The following is a 15,740-nucleotide window of genomic DNA, read 5'->3' on the forward strand; positions in this document are numbered from 1 at the left end:
TTAGGTAGGTCCTGCTTTCTATAGGGAAAATTCAGTTCCATAAATAATATACTATGTTAAATAGCCATTACTGGCTACTTCAAAATCATATTTCAGGGGCTGGAGAGATGGCTCGGCGGTTAAGTGCTTAGACTGCTTTTGTAAAAGACCCAAGTTTGGCTTCCAGCAACCATGTTGGACAGCTCACAACTTCTTGTAGCTCCAGCTCCAGGGAGATCTAGCCTCTGCAGGCATCTGCACTCATGTACACACACACACACACACACACACACACACACACACACACACACACACACAGACTACACATGCACAGAAAGAAAAAAGAATTAGTACTGTGGTTTGCCTAACTTGTTCTTTAAACTTCAGTTATAATTTCCTTAGTATCAGGAATACTATCCTTCCTGTTAATACCATATTTCTCTATCAGAAATCCTGAGCTAAATAAAATAACCAAAGTACAACAAATTTACACCCCACCCTTTCTAGTCAAATGTATGTTCTCCCAGTTAAAATTACTTATTAGTAAGAAACTGATTGTGATCCAGTTACTATTGCCATCTTGTGGCCTTGGATGTAAAAGTTGTTCACCCTGTCTATTAAATTAAGTGTGCACTAAAGTACTGCCTCTCGAGACTCAGAAATTCCAAAGCTCCTGAAAGTGATGGACACAACCTAAGAGTCTAAGCCCTTTAAAATGTTATTTATATATACTATGAACAAATGTTCAAAATAAGTTTGTATACAGACATTAAATTATATGTTAAATAAAATACGCTGCTAAGGGAAGTAAAGTTCCCACTCACACTTTAAGTCTTATGTAGGTAATACCACATCTATGATAATGATCTATTACACTATTTTAGAGATTTTACCTAAGTACATCTCTATTGTCCTGAAACAAGCTGCGTTATTACAGAGCTGACACACACATCTACATTTGTTAATCTCTGAACTGTCTCTGTCTCTCTGTCTCTCTCTGTCTCTGTCACACACACACACACACACACACACACACACACACACACACACACACACGACTAATCAAATAATGCCTATAAGAAATGTGCAAACAGCTCTAAGAAACAGGTGGTCTAATAACAGTGTGATCATTCTGCCCTATCAAACAATCAGGAAGAGTCACTTTTGTCTGTATATAACAGAAAATGTAGTATTTTATGCCCCTGGTCCTTCAGTTAGGAAGACTCTACTTGCCTAGGGTATTTACTCTGAATTTAACAAACTGAAAGGTGCAGGTTCTTGAGTCATCTTTTGAGACAGGTGATTCTAAATATATATAGTTATTCTGTCACAGTCAAAACTACAATATTTGATTACAGAAAGACTTGATTCATTATTCTGATGAGCATAATAGATCACTAAGTTAAGTCTTATGAAAACTTGTAGTTATCATGAGCAAAGAAAAATGTGTATATATACCTCTGACTTTAATATATTCTTCAGCTTGTTAACCTCCATATTCGTATCCTGGACCTTCTGTTTTATATCATTGAGTTCATTATGAGTATCATTCAATTTTTTGGACAGTACCTATGGAAAAAAGATAGCTAGATTTGAATATAATAAATAAAAATTCCTATAAGTAAAAACATCTAAAGTAAATTTTAAATATTTGAAACAGATAATATAAAATTAATATAACAATCATATAAAAACTTATATGAAAGTGGTAAAGAGCCGGGCATTGGTGGCGCACGCCTTTAATCCCAGCACTCGGGAGGCAGAGCCAGGCGGATCTCTGTGAGTTCGAGGCCAGCCTGGGCTACCAAGTGAGCTCCAGGAAAGGCGCAAAGCTACACAGAGAAACCCTGTCTCGAAAAACGGAAAAAAAAAAAAAAAAAAAAAAGAAAGAAAGTGGTAAAGAAACAGAAGCTCAAGAGAAAACAGGCAAGGGACCCAGACAAAGAAGTCGTCATAAGGGAGCATAAGTTGGTAACACTAAATTAAACTTCACTAGTAACCAAAGATATGCTAATTAAGAAAATGGAATAGACTCTTAAACCTGTTTTGTTTTGTTTTTGTTTTTGTTTTTTTTTGCAGGAAGGGGGAGAACAAGGGAATCTGTGCTGTTATGTAGAACTGAATAGTATTGTAAAATAAAATAAAAAAAAAAACTCTAAAAAAAAAAAGAAAAAGAAAAAGAAAATGGAATAGTATTTTGCCTACCAAATTAATGAAGAGTTAAAGCTTCAATTGTGCTAAGGAATGAGTATTTCCAGGTATTGTTTACTGTAAACAAAATTTTTAACAAGAAATTCTGTGAACCACTTTCACAGAGATGTATTGAAAGAGAAAAAAGACATTCTCTATATTTGAAATACAAAAACTTCTATTTACAATGTTTAAAATTGTAAATTTCTATGAAATCAGTAAAAACACATGTTAAAAGCTAACATAACAGTAACTAGATAGTAAAAACACCAGGAGATATTTCTTTTTCCTTTTCCTCTTTATGAAAAAAAAGTCGTTCTATAATGAACTTATATTTCTGTTAAAAGATGTGATATTAAGAATAAAACTTTCTAAGGTTTCAATTTTCCAAATTTTCTACAATGTTGTTTCTGATCCTGTGGTATGTAGAAAGACCTTTCTTACATGACCCAAAGGAAGAAGAAAACTACACTGGAACACATGTAAACTCTTATGATGCCAGTTTTCTTCTGGTGGCCAATCATGAGTATGCAGTGTAACAAAGCAGGGAAATATTGTGGAAAGCTAGTAAGTGGCATTCTGGACACAACATTCTTTTTTTTTTATTTTACAGAGTATAAGATTCTTAGAATTTAAACTACATGATAATACAATCTAGCAATGAGAGCCAACCTCATGTGAGCCTTAAATACCTGGTTCTATTGTCTCCTCACATAGAAAGGGCATGATATAAAGTAGCACAGTTTTATTCCACCAACATTTAAAAATTATATGTAAAAGCAGTGTGTTTTTTGAATGACAATGACCCCCATAGGCTCCTGTGTTTGAATGCTTAGTCCCCAGTTAGTGGAACTGTTTGGAAAGGGTTAGGAGGTGTGGTCTTGTTGGAGTAGGTGTGACCTTGTTGGAAAAGATGTCAGTGGGGATGAGCTTTTAGGCTTCAAAAGCCCTTGCCAGGTCCAGTCTCGCTCTCTCTGCCTGCTGGCTATGGATCAGGATGTAAGCTCTTAGCTACTTCTTCAAAACCATGCCTGCCTGCCTGCCACCACATTCTCTGCCATGATGATCATGGATTAACCCTCTGGAACTGTAAGAAAGGCCCCAGTTAAACACTTCCTTTTATAAGTTGCTTTGGTCATGGTGTTTCATCACAGCAATACAACAGTAACTAAAACAAACAGCATTACAATTTTGAATTTCTATGAAGTAAGAAGAATGTATATTAGATGTCAATAGTAACTGTATCCCAGCCTGACCTCAAATTCATTTGTAGTCAAGGATGACCTTGGGCTTCTGGTCCTCCCACTTCCACCTCCTGAGTACTGGGACTAGGGGCAGCCAGCACCACACCTGGTTTTGTATGGTTATGGGGATCAAACTCAGGGATTCATGTCTACTTAACAAGCACCCTACTAATTGAGATACATCACCAGCCTCTTTCATTTGGTTTTCTTTTTTTAAAAAAAATGTTTTAATGTTTAAATTAAAATAATATTGGAAGTGAAGACAGACTGAAATATATATTGGCTTACAGAGTGAAAAATAGAATTTCCCTAAAAAGTATCACAGTGCTAAAAAGGTCTAAAAAAATGTATCACAGTCCACACATAATATTTAAGCACAGTAGTATGTAGTCCACTATAAACATGCCCCTGTTTTAAATTTTCTCATAGTTCTCAATCCTCATTTGTCTTCTTTAATTCAAATACTTACCCTTTGGTATGGAAGTTTTTCTAAGGTTTAAAACAAATCCATTATATTCCGATTCCTTTCTCTTTAATATCTAATACTTTATGTCTGAGAATTTCATCTAGAAATTACATGACATAATCTGATATGAAAGTTAAAAAACAGGAATTGCTGGTTGCAGAGTCTGCTTTTCTACAAAATGAAATGAGGGCTGTGCCTCAGAAGAAATGCATTCTTTTTCTTTGAGAAGAAGAGTCTGAGAACAAGCATACCTGATTTTCTTGTTTGGCTTTGCTAAACTGTTCTTGAAGGCTGTCGTTTTCATGAGCCAAGATATCTCTTTCCCTGGCAATCTGAGCCAGTTCATCATTTGTTTCATCCAATTGCCGGCGCATTCTGGAAATATCTTGTTCACACATAATTAGGGCTTCAGTAGACTGTCTATTCCACAAATCAAATAGTACATAAGAAGAGAGATTTTACTGAAATAGAATAATAAATTCTCACAAGACAGAAGATGGACAGTTAGAATGAAAACAACTGAAGAGGCTTAAAACATTTAAATTTAAAGGAGCCACTGTGAAGGCCACATTTACAGTTTCACTATGAAAAGTGTACTAAACAAACACAAGTCAATGATGTGCCTGTATCTCAAATTTTCTAACACTTAATATAAAGGCTTTCATTAGACTTCTAGCTATTATGGCTGACTCTCCCCTGCAGAGTCCTCTTCCTCTGTGCCCTTAAAAGTTGTTTTTCAGAGTGCATACCCATACCCCACTCTTCTCCTTCTAGCCCTACTTTGCAGAGAAATCCCTGTCATGTCCATGACTCCTGTATGATTCTCAATTTTCAACTCAACAAGGATTTAAAATATAGGAGACACACACCCCTGTCTGTAGAGTGGCTCCAGAGAGGGTTAAGTGATTGGGTAAGACCCATGCTCAAAATGGGCAATGCCTTCCAACTGTCTTTCCAAGGGGTCAGCGATGTCACCTGGAGGAAGGTCAGTACAACCCACTACCTGCCCTTCTGAGTGTGCGTCATGCCTGCTGCCTCCCTCCGCTGCTGCTGCCACCCTTGTTTCTCTGCCCTGCCTGCCTTCCTTCCTGCCAATACAACCTGAACAGTGGTGCTCAACGGGGAGTTCCAGGCCCCCGGCACCAATCTGGTGAGGCATCCAGTTTCTTGGGGTGGGTAAGTACTAAGTTCTATGCCCTTCTGGTACATCGACTGCCACTGCTGAAATACCTAGCTCCTAGCATGTGAGGCTATTTTCCTTTAATATACATATATATATTCTATTGGTTACATCCTCTAGAGCAATGGTTCTTAGCTTCCCTAATGTTGTGATCCTTTAATACAGTTCCTCGTGTTGTGGTGACCCTCAAACATAGAATTATTATATTGTCATTTCATAAATGTAATTTTGCTACTGTTATGAATCATAACGTAAATATATGATATGCAGGATATCTGATATGAAACCCTTGTGTGGGTCATGACCCACAGTTGAAAACCACTGCTCTAGAGAGCCCTGCCTAATAACAACTTTTTGGTGCCAGGAGTGGTTGTAAAGAAATAGAACTATAAGTATGAATTTCCATAATGGGTTTGGTGATAACTGGAGCTGGCTCTTACTATGTTGGATTACTTACATCAGGGAAAGAGCAGCACTTTGTCCTATTGGAAAAGATATTTATTTTGGTTATGGGTTTACTTTTCCTGCATATAATGTTTACAAAATGCCTTATCCTCTTTTGTGGTATTCCACACAGCAATACTTCTGACCAGGGAACTCATTTCACAGCCAAAGAAATACAATAGTTGGCTTATGTTCATGGAATACACTGGTCTTACCTTGTTCCCAACCATCTCCTGAAGCAGCTGGCTTGACAGAACAGTGAAACAGCCTTTTAAATATGGGGTTATAGCACCAAATGTGCGGCAATAGCCCAGAGGGCTAAGGGTAGGGTTTTCCAGAAGGCTGTCAATGTTCTGGATTAGTGTCCATTATATGGTACTGCTGTGGGATGGTCTGTATATCAAATCTGTTGCTCTGATTGGTCAATAAATAAAACACTGATTGGCCAGTGGCCAGGCAGGAAGTATAGGCGGGACTAACAGAGGAGAATTGAGAGAACAGGAAGGCAGAAGGAGACACTGCCAGCCACCGCCATGACAAGCAGCATGTGAAGATGCCGGTAAGCCACGAGCCATGTGGCAAGGTATAGATTTATGGAAATGGATTAATTTAAGCTATAAGAACAGTTAGCAAGAAGCCTGCCGTGGCCATACAGTTTGTAAGCAATATAAGTCTCTGTGTTTACTTGGTTGGGTCTGAGTGGCTGTGGGACTGGCGGGTGACAGAGATTTGTGGTGACAGAAATTTGTCCTGACTGTGGGCCAGGCAGAAAAACTCAAGCTACATGGTACTATTTTCCCTCTAGTCAGGATTCTTGTCTGAGAATTAAGAAATGGAAATGAGAAAGGTACCACTCACCATCATCCCTACTGATCCACTAAAAGAATGTCTGCTTCCTATTCCCACAACCTTATGTTCTGTTGGCCTAACAAGCATTGGCTCCAGAGAGGGGAGAGTGTTTCAATCAGGGGGTACACAAATCATTCCACTGATCTAAAAACTAAGGCAGCCCCTGGCCACTTTGGGTTCCTCAGTCAACAGGCTAAGAAAGGAGTTCAAGTATTAAGAATGGTTGACTCAGACTACCAGGGAGAAACTTACTAACACCCCACAATGAAGCAAAGTAACAGCATGTCTGATCTGCAAATATTTTAGGCTATCTCTTAGTGTTTCAATTCCCTGTGATTAGGACCAATGGGAAACTGCAAATCAACCTAGGAAGGATGATAAAAACTCTAGATCCTTCAGGAGTGAAAGTGTATGTCATGACCCCTATATAAAAAAAACAGATTTACTGAGGGTTTTTTTAAAGGCAGAATAAGTAATACATTATCAGTTTTTAGCTTCAGACACATGACCAGTTACAGAAATCAGGACTGTAATTATCACACTTATTTCCTGGATGTTTTTTGGTGGTGGTGGTGGAGGTGGTGGTAATGGAGGTGGTGGTGGTGGGTACATATATATTAAACAGATCTCTGTTTTTCTTTCCTGCCTTATAGATTTAGCATGTAATACAACAATGAGTTGCTTTCAGAACATAAGTGCCATTATATCTATATTACCAAACTCAAATCATGAGTTATTTTTAAAAAGTAAGCATTCTTCAAGGGACTTTGCCATTTTTCTGGAGGAAGAATTAATACATTTTCAGTTGGACATGGGATAGTTATTTCACATCACCTGGACTTATGACCTTGTTACAGTCTTCATTTAAAAATTAGGAAAGACATTAGATGTGATTGTATGTCAAGTTGGTAAGGAATGGAGTTGTAACAGCTCATCTTATCAATTTGGTGACACTTAAATACCCTAGGAAAGTACCTCTGGGCATGTCTGTGGTGCTGTTTCCAGAGAAGCTTAACTGACTGGGGAAGACCCATTCTCAAAGTGGGCAGCACCCTCTAAATGGCTCTCCCAGGAAAAAAGTATTGTCTGGCCCCCTGCACTTCTTTCTAAATGTGGGCAGCTACAGCTGCTGCTGCTGTCATAGACTCCAACTTTTTTGGACATTCAATGTAAAATGAACACCAGCAGCCTTTCCAAGAGCCTCCAACACTGGTCTCAGGCTGCTGAGGCCTCCAGCTTTGTTGACTAGGCAGCTACTGAGTTCTCTGCCCCTGTAGCATGCAGATAGCCATTGAAGGAATATTTAGCCTCTATTTGGTTCTTTTCCTATAGAGAACTCTGTCATTCCCAGCACCATGTAAACCACAGAATAACTAACTGTCTCCAGAATTAGTCCCCTAGTTAACATCTCAGACTCATGTTTCCTAGACACATCTACCAGGTCTCATGGGCTCTTGAAATTCAGAGGCAAAGTCGTCTTTTCCTGAACACTTCTCCTGTCCTATGCAATGAGGATCTGGAACCCTGACATTTCCATAAAGCTCCTCATCATAAAGAACTCATTCCTTCTGTCCTCCTTATCTTTTCTAAAGCCCAGTTTATTGCCTCTTCTTCCTGGATAAATCAACCAAAAATACCTTAAAACATTTAAAAATTGTAATAGTCTTTACTACCCAAAGGATGAAAATCAAGACTCATCTGTATATTGTACAGGCCTTTTCACATGTCTGGTTTCTCCCTCCTTCACTTCTTTTTCCCCCCAAGATTGATTTAGTTTCCTGTGTATGAGTGTTTTGCCTGTGTGTGTATGTAGCACACACATGCCTGCTGCAGGTCAGAAGAGTGTAGGATTGCCTGGGCCACCATATGGTGCTGGGAACTGAACTGGGTCCTCTGCAAGAGCAGAGTGTGCTTGTAACAGCTGCGCCATTCCTTCAGTCCCTGAGAACAACACTCACCTACTCATAGTTCAACAAGCTTTTGAACACAGACTATGGTTCTTTACTGTCAGTTCTGCTTTAGAAGCCCTTCCTCTAATTTCATTCGGTGAACCTAATCCTCTCCTTTACTCCCCAAGTCAACCTAAGCCTCTGCTGAACATCAGAGTTACTGATACATAACACAGGCCCCTTGATTTTCAGTCTCCTTGTATTACAAATAATAGTATTTTGCCTCCATTAAGTGCTCAAGTATTTCTGAATGATTTACCTTGATGCCTGTTCCATCTCAGCAATGATATTCTTCATGCCTGAAATGGTCTTTTCCTTAAAATTAATACAAATATTAAGTTAAAATCATTTAAAAATCATTTCTACTAAAGCTGATGAATAAAAAAAAATTGTTCTCCTGTGATTTTCATTTGGTATTAAAAATTTATGTCATATTCTTCTCTATACTTTAAAGCCCATAATCAATGTGTACATTTGTGCTGGGTAAAGTTAATATATTCATTAAAGGAAACAATACTCTTTGGTGTAGATATGAGATCATGTGTCAAAAAGTTTGTGTAATCATCCAGCTATATAAGGCTCCCATAACCACCACAGTTTGGCAATAAAATATTATATATAAATAGTATTGATTTACTTCCATATGTTGCTCATGTTATAAAACTTGGGAAAGTGAATATATAACTAAATGTATTTCTTTTTTAATTATTCCTTTTTTTGAGATTGTAATATAATACAATATAATTGTGTCCCTTTTATTTGTCACATACATGTATGTATGTATATGTATGCACATATATTCCTAAGCGCATAAATACTAATTGCTAAGTCTGTATAATGTTATGTGCATGTATGTTTTCATGGCGGACATTTGGTATTGAATAACCAATGGGTGTGCTCTTCCTAGCCTCAACCTTACATATAGAACTGTAGGCAACTAAGTTTATTTCTCAGAAAAAAACAACTGAGTATATTATTTGTATTAGCAATATTAACTTTAAACATCTGTCCCAATATATTTCAGAGCTGTTGTGAAAAAATAGAAACAGTGGAATCAGTCAAGACTGAAATGGATTTGAATATATTGCTTCCTCTGGCACCCATACATACTTGCACATACTCAAACACAAACACAGACACATACACATAAATAAAAATTAAAGCTTTAAAATAAAAGCTACGATAACCAGGGGGAAAAATCACCTACTCACTCTAATACAGAGTCCTCCAGATGAGCTTATTTCTGTATCTCCATATTAATCTAAGGAGTGCCTTGCTTTCTACTTACCAGCATTTGTTAGGTCAGTTCTAAAATGTCACCACAGAGAACATTATCCTTTTGTTTGTTTGGGGGTTTTTTTTGGAGACAGAATCCATGTATCTCTGACTAGCTTGAAACTTGCTATGTAGACCGGGCTGGCCTTAGGCTTACAGAGCTCTTCCTGCCTCTGCCTCTCTAGGTTTACAGGCATGGGTCACCATACTTGGCAACCACTTTTAGCCCTCTAATGCTGCCTTACACATTATCTCCCTTCAGATGATGGCTGTTTCAGAAAACCTTCAATGTCGTCATTTGAAATGGACCTGCATCTCAGTTGTCCTTGTAAAGGAGACATGGTGCAGTTCACCAAAAAAGAGGTATCTGAAATAGTGCATACGGCACTATTTCACAAAAAAATAAAATTCTGAAAGAGGCAAAATATTTCTAAATGTTAGTGTTTTAAAAGGAAATCATGCTTATTGTTTTGAATTATAAGGAAAATCAAAATCTTGACTAAAAATCATAAATTTTTAAAAAGATCCTTTTTCAGCAAACACACACACACAAAATTTTCTTCAATTATGCTCAGGAATCCAAATCTAACTTCAATTTTCTCTTCAAACCTAAAATTCCAGAAGCCAATGAATATTACATTTACATGTCCAAAGGATAACTCCAACTCAACAGGTGAATAATCACCCTTCCTAAGCATGTTCTGGTTTTTTGTGTTTCTTCCTCATGCACAGGAACTACTGATGAGGCTCTCACTTCCTTAACAGACGTTTCCCTCACAGCACTGCAGCATCTTCAGGAAGGTCTCACCACTTTACTTTTTACCAGTCTCTGTCCCTAGTCTCAGTTCCTTTCAGTCCATCTTCCCTACAGATTTATAATTGCTAGAATATTCATTCTAAAATGAAGATCCAGTTGTAACCTCTGTAACAAAAGAGTCCACAATCAACATCAAATGTATCTTTGTGACTGGGTGTTTCTATACACAGCTCTTTGCAAACTATTCTCTGGCCATAAACTCTCTGGAATGGTCCTGAAATTCTACCATGAGTCAGTGGACTCTAGTGTCAGTTGCTCTGCCTATCACGTTCCCACTGTCCTCTTCCCCTAAGTCTGGCTTGTTCATAGTCATTTTTTAGGAAAACTAGGACATGCCACTCCCTGGAAGGCTTCCTAGATCTTCCTCCTCCCCTGGAAAAACTAACTCCAGGCTGAATCAGCTGTGCTTCTGATGTGTCCTTATGGTGCTTACCTGTCCTTTCAGAGGAAGATATTCCCCTATCCCTCTACGGCCTCATGCACCCTCAGTTTTTACTATACCACTAGTACATGTCAATAAATACTGGTTGGAAGACTGGATGGACAGATGGATATATTAATCAATTAGTTCCCTTAGAATAGAAAAAAACCTTACTCCAATGATATAATTTTGCTTAAAACATTGGTAAAAAAAACAGACTAGCTTGCCTTTACAATCAGTTTATCAGCTAAAGGGGGCTTCTTTAAATCTGTCTTCCTTGTAAAATCTTTTGTTGTTGTTTAACAAGAAAAAAATACATGTGTGGCATTATCACCCAGCTTTATGAACAAGAAGCACACAGCCTTTTCCTAGAGACTGACAATGGCATAAAACATGTGCCCCCAAAAATACCTTAAATAAGCTGGGCTTGCTGGTGCACACCTTTAATCCCAGCACTTGGGAGACAGAGGTGAACAGGTCTCTAGGAGTTTGAAGCCAGTCTGGTCTACATACTGAGTTTCAGGCCAGCCAGGGCTACCCAGTGAGACCTGTCTCAAAAGATGGAAAAACTGTGTTCCTAGTTAACAACCACAAAGGCAGTTTTAATGGAATGTGCATTTGACTTTCCAAGGTGATAGACTTAAAATTTCAAAATTAAAAAAATTCTTACTACCTTATTTTGATTTAGTTATTATCAGTAAACCTGAATCACTAATTCATGATAGAAAAATAAGTTTTAAACATTAGCTAGATTTGCATGCATGCTTCCTAAAATGTGGTTAAGACATTTCAACATCAGATTTAAAGTTTTTGGTTTTCTAGGAAAATCCTATTCTTTTATTCAGAGTCAAGGAACCCACAGTTTAATATTTAAACATTTCATTTAAGCATATCTTGTCTACTAGTTCTCAGAACATACTTTCATTGCCAAACTCTCTCCAAGTGATGCAATATTCTCAGACTTTTTATCCAAACATGCTTGCAGACATTCCTTTTCTTTAGCCAGATCATTGAGGGTTGCACCAAGAATGCTGATTTCTTCTCGCTGTGCAATACTTTGCCTCGTAAAATTATCTAAATAATCATAAAGGCATTGTTTTAATCAAGATAAAATCTTTTTTCCAGTTCATCAGACTGAAATATTTTCCAACTAGGTGTTTGTTATCCAATCACTTAAGAGTAACATAACCCAAATAAAAAGATTTTGTTTGTGATTATAAATGATAGTGAACCACAAAGTTCTAAATGCCCATAAATGTAAAAGCACAATTTGAATTATAGCAAAAGAAAGTTCTATGTCAATATCTAATCAGACTGATCTATGTGGTAGGGAGCACAGAAAGGGAATGAATGAGACAGGTGGAATATCAAAACAACCAATGGATTTTCTCCATTAAATTCCTCTCCTATCTAGCCTAGCATGACTGTTGAAAGTAAAGTTGACAATACATTTTAATAAAATATTCAATTAAATCAGCTTTAGAGTTAATTGTCTCTCAATTTTGATTCTTTTTATTTTTCTAAAATTCCTAAGTAGGAGAATCATTTATGGTAACCTATTTGTCAGAACTCTGACAAGCCAATGTCAGTACTGAAGGCATGAATAATTTCTTTTGAAGCAGGGATTTTTTGTTTGTTTGTTTGTTTTGTTTTTTTGTTTTTTGTTTTTGTTTTTTTCTCGGAGCTGAGGACCAAACCCAGGGCCTTGTGCTTGCTAGGCAAGCGTTCTACTTGCTAAACCCTCAACCCCCGAAGCAGGATTTTTTAAACTGTGGTTTGTCACCCAACTCTGTCTGAACCACCTAGGAAACACCAACTTTTAGGCTTTCCACGGTCCTACTGAATCAAAAATTCTGATAATGGGCACAGCAACTTGTATTTTGACAAGCACACTGTGCCCCACACCCCACAGTGATGAGAACTTTGGTCTAGAGGTAGATGCTCTAGGATCACAGAATTGCCTGGCATAAACCTTCAACAAGTCTGGCTCCAATGAGCTTTGTTGGCTTCTAGGAGACTACGTCACATGCCAGAGTTTAAGAACCACTCTCCTAGTGCTCTGCAAGGAGAGCTCTGCTAGACCAGACTTCTAGGATAATGCCTCGAGTTAATCCCTGTCAAGAGCCATTCCAGTGCAGCGCTTAAGTGGTGATACCAGCCTATCACATCATACGGTACTTAACAATGTCATGGTCTTTCTCAGAGACAGTAATGCCTCTCAGGCAACACACAGGTTTTGTGTTTTTATATCTGTATATTTCCACTGAAAACCAATCAATCCATTATCTAGCTATCGTGGTGCTGTCAACCTAACAGAATCCAGTACCACTTAGGAGAAGGGTCTCTTGGCATGCCTTTATGGGATTATCTTGATTACATTAATTGATGTGAGAGACATTTCTTAATTGGAGGTGGGAACATCCTCCAGGCAGTAGGTCCTAGGCTTATATAGAAGGTAGAGAAAGAAGCTGAGCACCATGCATGTGTCTGTTGCTTTCTTCTGTTGCAGACATAATGTGACCAGTTACTTTAAGCTCCTAGTCTTGACTTTCCTACCATTAGGAAGAACTGTACTTTGAACCATAAACTGAAATAAATCCTTCCTCCCTTAAGTTTGTTTTGACAGAGTACTTTAGCATAGCAACAAGAAAAGAAAGTACAAATATCTGCTTCTTTACAATTCTAATAAGTACAGTATTCTGTTTGTTTGGATTTTTTGTTTTGTTCAGTTTTGGGACAGGGTCTCATGATATAGCCCTGACAGGCTTGGGACTTGCTATATAGCCCAGACTGGCCTGAAACTCATGTTCCTCCTACTTCAGTCTCCTAAGTGCTGGGATTTCAGGTATGAATTACCATGCTGGATTCTTGCTATCTTTTAATTGTTTGGGATTACAAAGAAAATCACTTGGATAAAATTTCCTATGTAAGTTGATGTGATCATATCTTCCTCTTCTTAGAAGTACCAGGTAAATTTTTCTTTTGGTTAGGCTTGTAGAAGAAGAACTTATTTCTAACATGTGAAATTCCTAGAAAAAATAGCCTTCTCCAGGGAAGAGCACACCAATTGGTTATCCAATACCAAATGTCTCAAGAGTCTAGCCCAACTCTTTATTTTGTAAATTCTCTAGTATGAGTTTATACTAATGAAAATATTAAAAATAAAACATATATAGGCATATGCATATATAAGTGCATGTATGTTCATATGCATAAGCATAGGCACTCCCCAGCCCGTCATAAAGGCTCAAATTGGTTTCACTTTCACAATGGCCATTACCACTGGTTGTCATCCCACAGTGCTGGCATCTCCAATACAAGTGGGTCTCCCTGCTTGCCTGGCCTTGCTTCAGGGATTCTGAATCTACCTCTTGGTACAAACGTGATAAATAAGTAAATAAATATATAATGTATATATAAAATACATACATATAATGTACCATATACAAGAATCTCGTGAGACATTTCTGTTCTTTCCCACTTCTACTTGACTTCTCATTCATTCCTAAACTCACTGCCCCGTCCACAAATAATACTTCAAGCTTTTGAGGGTCACTGTTAGCCAAACTGCCAGTGTGCTACAGTTTATTGATAATTTTTAGCCCCATATTATTTTATTTTCCAATAATACCTGACAAGAGATTATACCCTTTCCTTAAAACACCTTTCTTTCCTGCCTTCCAAATAGATTAACTTCTGGGTTTTCTTCCTACTTCTTTGGTTTCTTCTTACTGTCTTGAATTCTCTTCTCCTTATTCTCTGCCCCCCCCCAGGTGACTTCATGGTTTTAAAATACCATTTATATATGGTATCTTATTATATTACCTTTCATATTTCTCTTTGAATATTTCCTGTCTCAATCAGTAGCAATTTCATCTACCTAGTTACTCATACTAACATTTACTGAACAATGGGGGGGGGGTAAGTAATTTTTTATTTTTAAAATTATAGTATAATTACATCATCCCCCCTTTTCCTATCTTCCTCTCAACCCCTCCCATGTAGCCCTTTGCTCTGTTTCAAATTCATGGCTTCTTTTTCTTTAATTGTTGTTACATACATGCATGTGTATAAATATTTAAATACAACTGGCTCAGACCATATAGTGTTACTTGTATATATGTTTTCAGGGCTGTAGTACTGGATAACCAATTAGTGTGCTATTTTCTGGAAAAGACTATTTTTCCTGAGAATTACAAATACTAAAAAATTTCCTTATCTTTAGTCTTCCATAATCCTAACAAAAATTTGTCTGTTGCTTTGAAGAAGAATGAGATATGTTCACATCAACATAAATGGAAATTTTTTATCAAAGTGAACTTTTTTGTAAACTCAGACACTATTATAGATATAACTAAATGTGTGAACGTTTTCTACCCAAAGTAGAAATACATACACATTACAATTCCTTTCAATAACTCTGAGTAAGCTGCCATATTATATAAATAGTATCAGATTACAAGTAATTATAATAAAGAAAAGGGGGCTGCTGCTTTATCTCTTCACCAACAAATTCAAGTCGTAACTAAGTATTTGGGGTTCTAAATCTAAGCTTAAAAATGTTGCAGTCAAATAAAAATGCATTTCCCATTAATCATATTCATAAACTTAAGGCTAAGGGCCTCTTCCTAAATTTATGTATATTATAACTAAAGGAAAGAAAAATGTATTTTTCTACCAGACTTAAGGAAAATAAAAGGCAATAACAGAAAAAAAACTTACCAATTTTTTCATCCAAGCACATAATTTTCTCCTGAGTAAGCTGTAGCTCATATTTTTTCTTAGCAAGGTGTCGCTGAGTATCAGAAAGATCTTTTTCTGTGTTTTCATATAAAAGTCTGAAAATATTTTAATAATAAAAACTAATTCTGGAATTTTTATGTTTTGTCAACTTTTAGTATATTTAAATCTAAAAGCTTTTAAGGA

At 37.1% G+C, this 15,740-nt stretch overlaps 1 protein-coding gene across 11 annotated transcripts in view; it reads right to left on the reverse strand.

The window, feature by feature from the left end:
• Positions 1 to 15,740, reverse strand: part of Tsga10 (testis specific 10) — a 103,834-nt gene that overhangs the window by 31,871 nt on the left and 56,223 nt on the right. For 10 of the 11 annotated variants that reach the window (XM_028865706.2, XM_028865704.2, XM_028865708.2 and 7 more), the window contains 5 exons: positions 15,537 to 15,652; positions 11,734 to 11,888; positions 8,561 to 8,616; positions 4,131 to 4,299; positions 1,438 to 1,548 (listed from right to left, as the gene is read on the reverse strand). In XM_028865706.2, the coding sequence (XP_028721539.1) occupies positions 1,438 to 1,548; positions 4,131 to 4,299; positions 8,561 to 8,616; positions 11,734 to 11,888; positions 15,537 to 15,652 (607 nt within the window). The remainder of the gene's footprint in view (positions 1 to 1,437; positions 1,549 to 4,130; positions 4,300 to 8,560; positions 8,617 to 11,733; positions 11,889 to 15,536; positions 15,653 to 15,740) is intronic. The other variant, XM_028865702.2, reaches the window with a different exon arrangement.

Source organism: Peromyscus leucopus, chromosome 16_21 (genome assembly GCF_004664715.2).
Source record: "Peromyscus leucopus breed LL Stock chromosome 16_21, UCI_PerLeu_2.1, whole genome shotgun sequence".
In the NCBI taxonomy this organism is placed as follows: Eukaryota; Metazoa; Chordata; class Mammalia; order Rodentia; family Cricetidae; genus Peromyscus; species Peromyscus leucopus.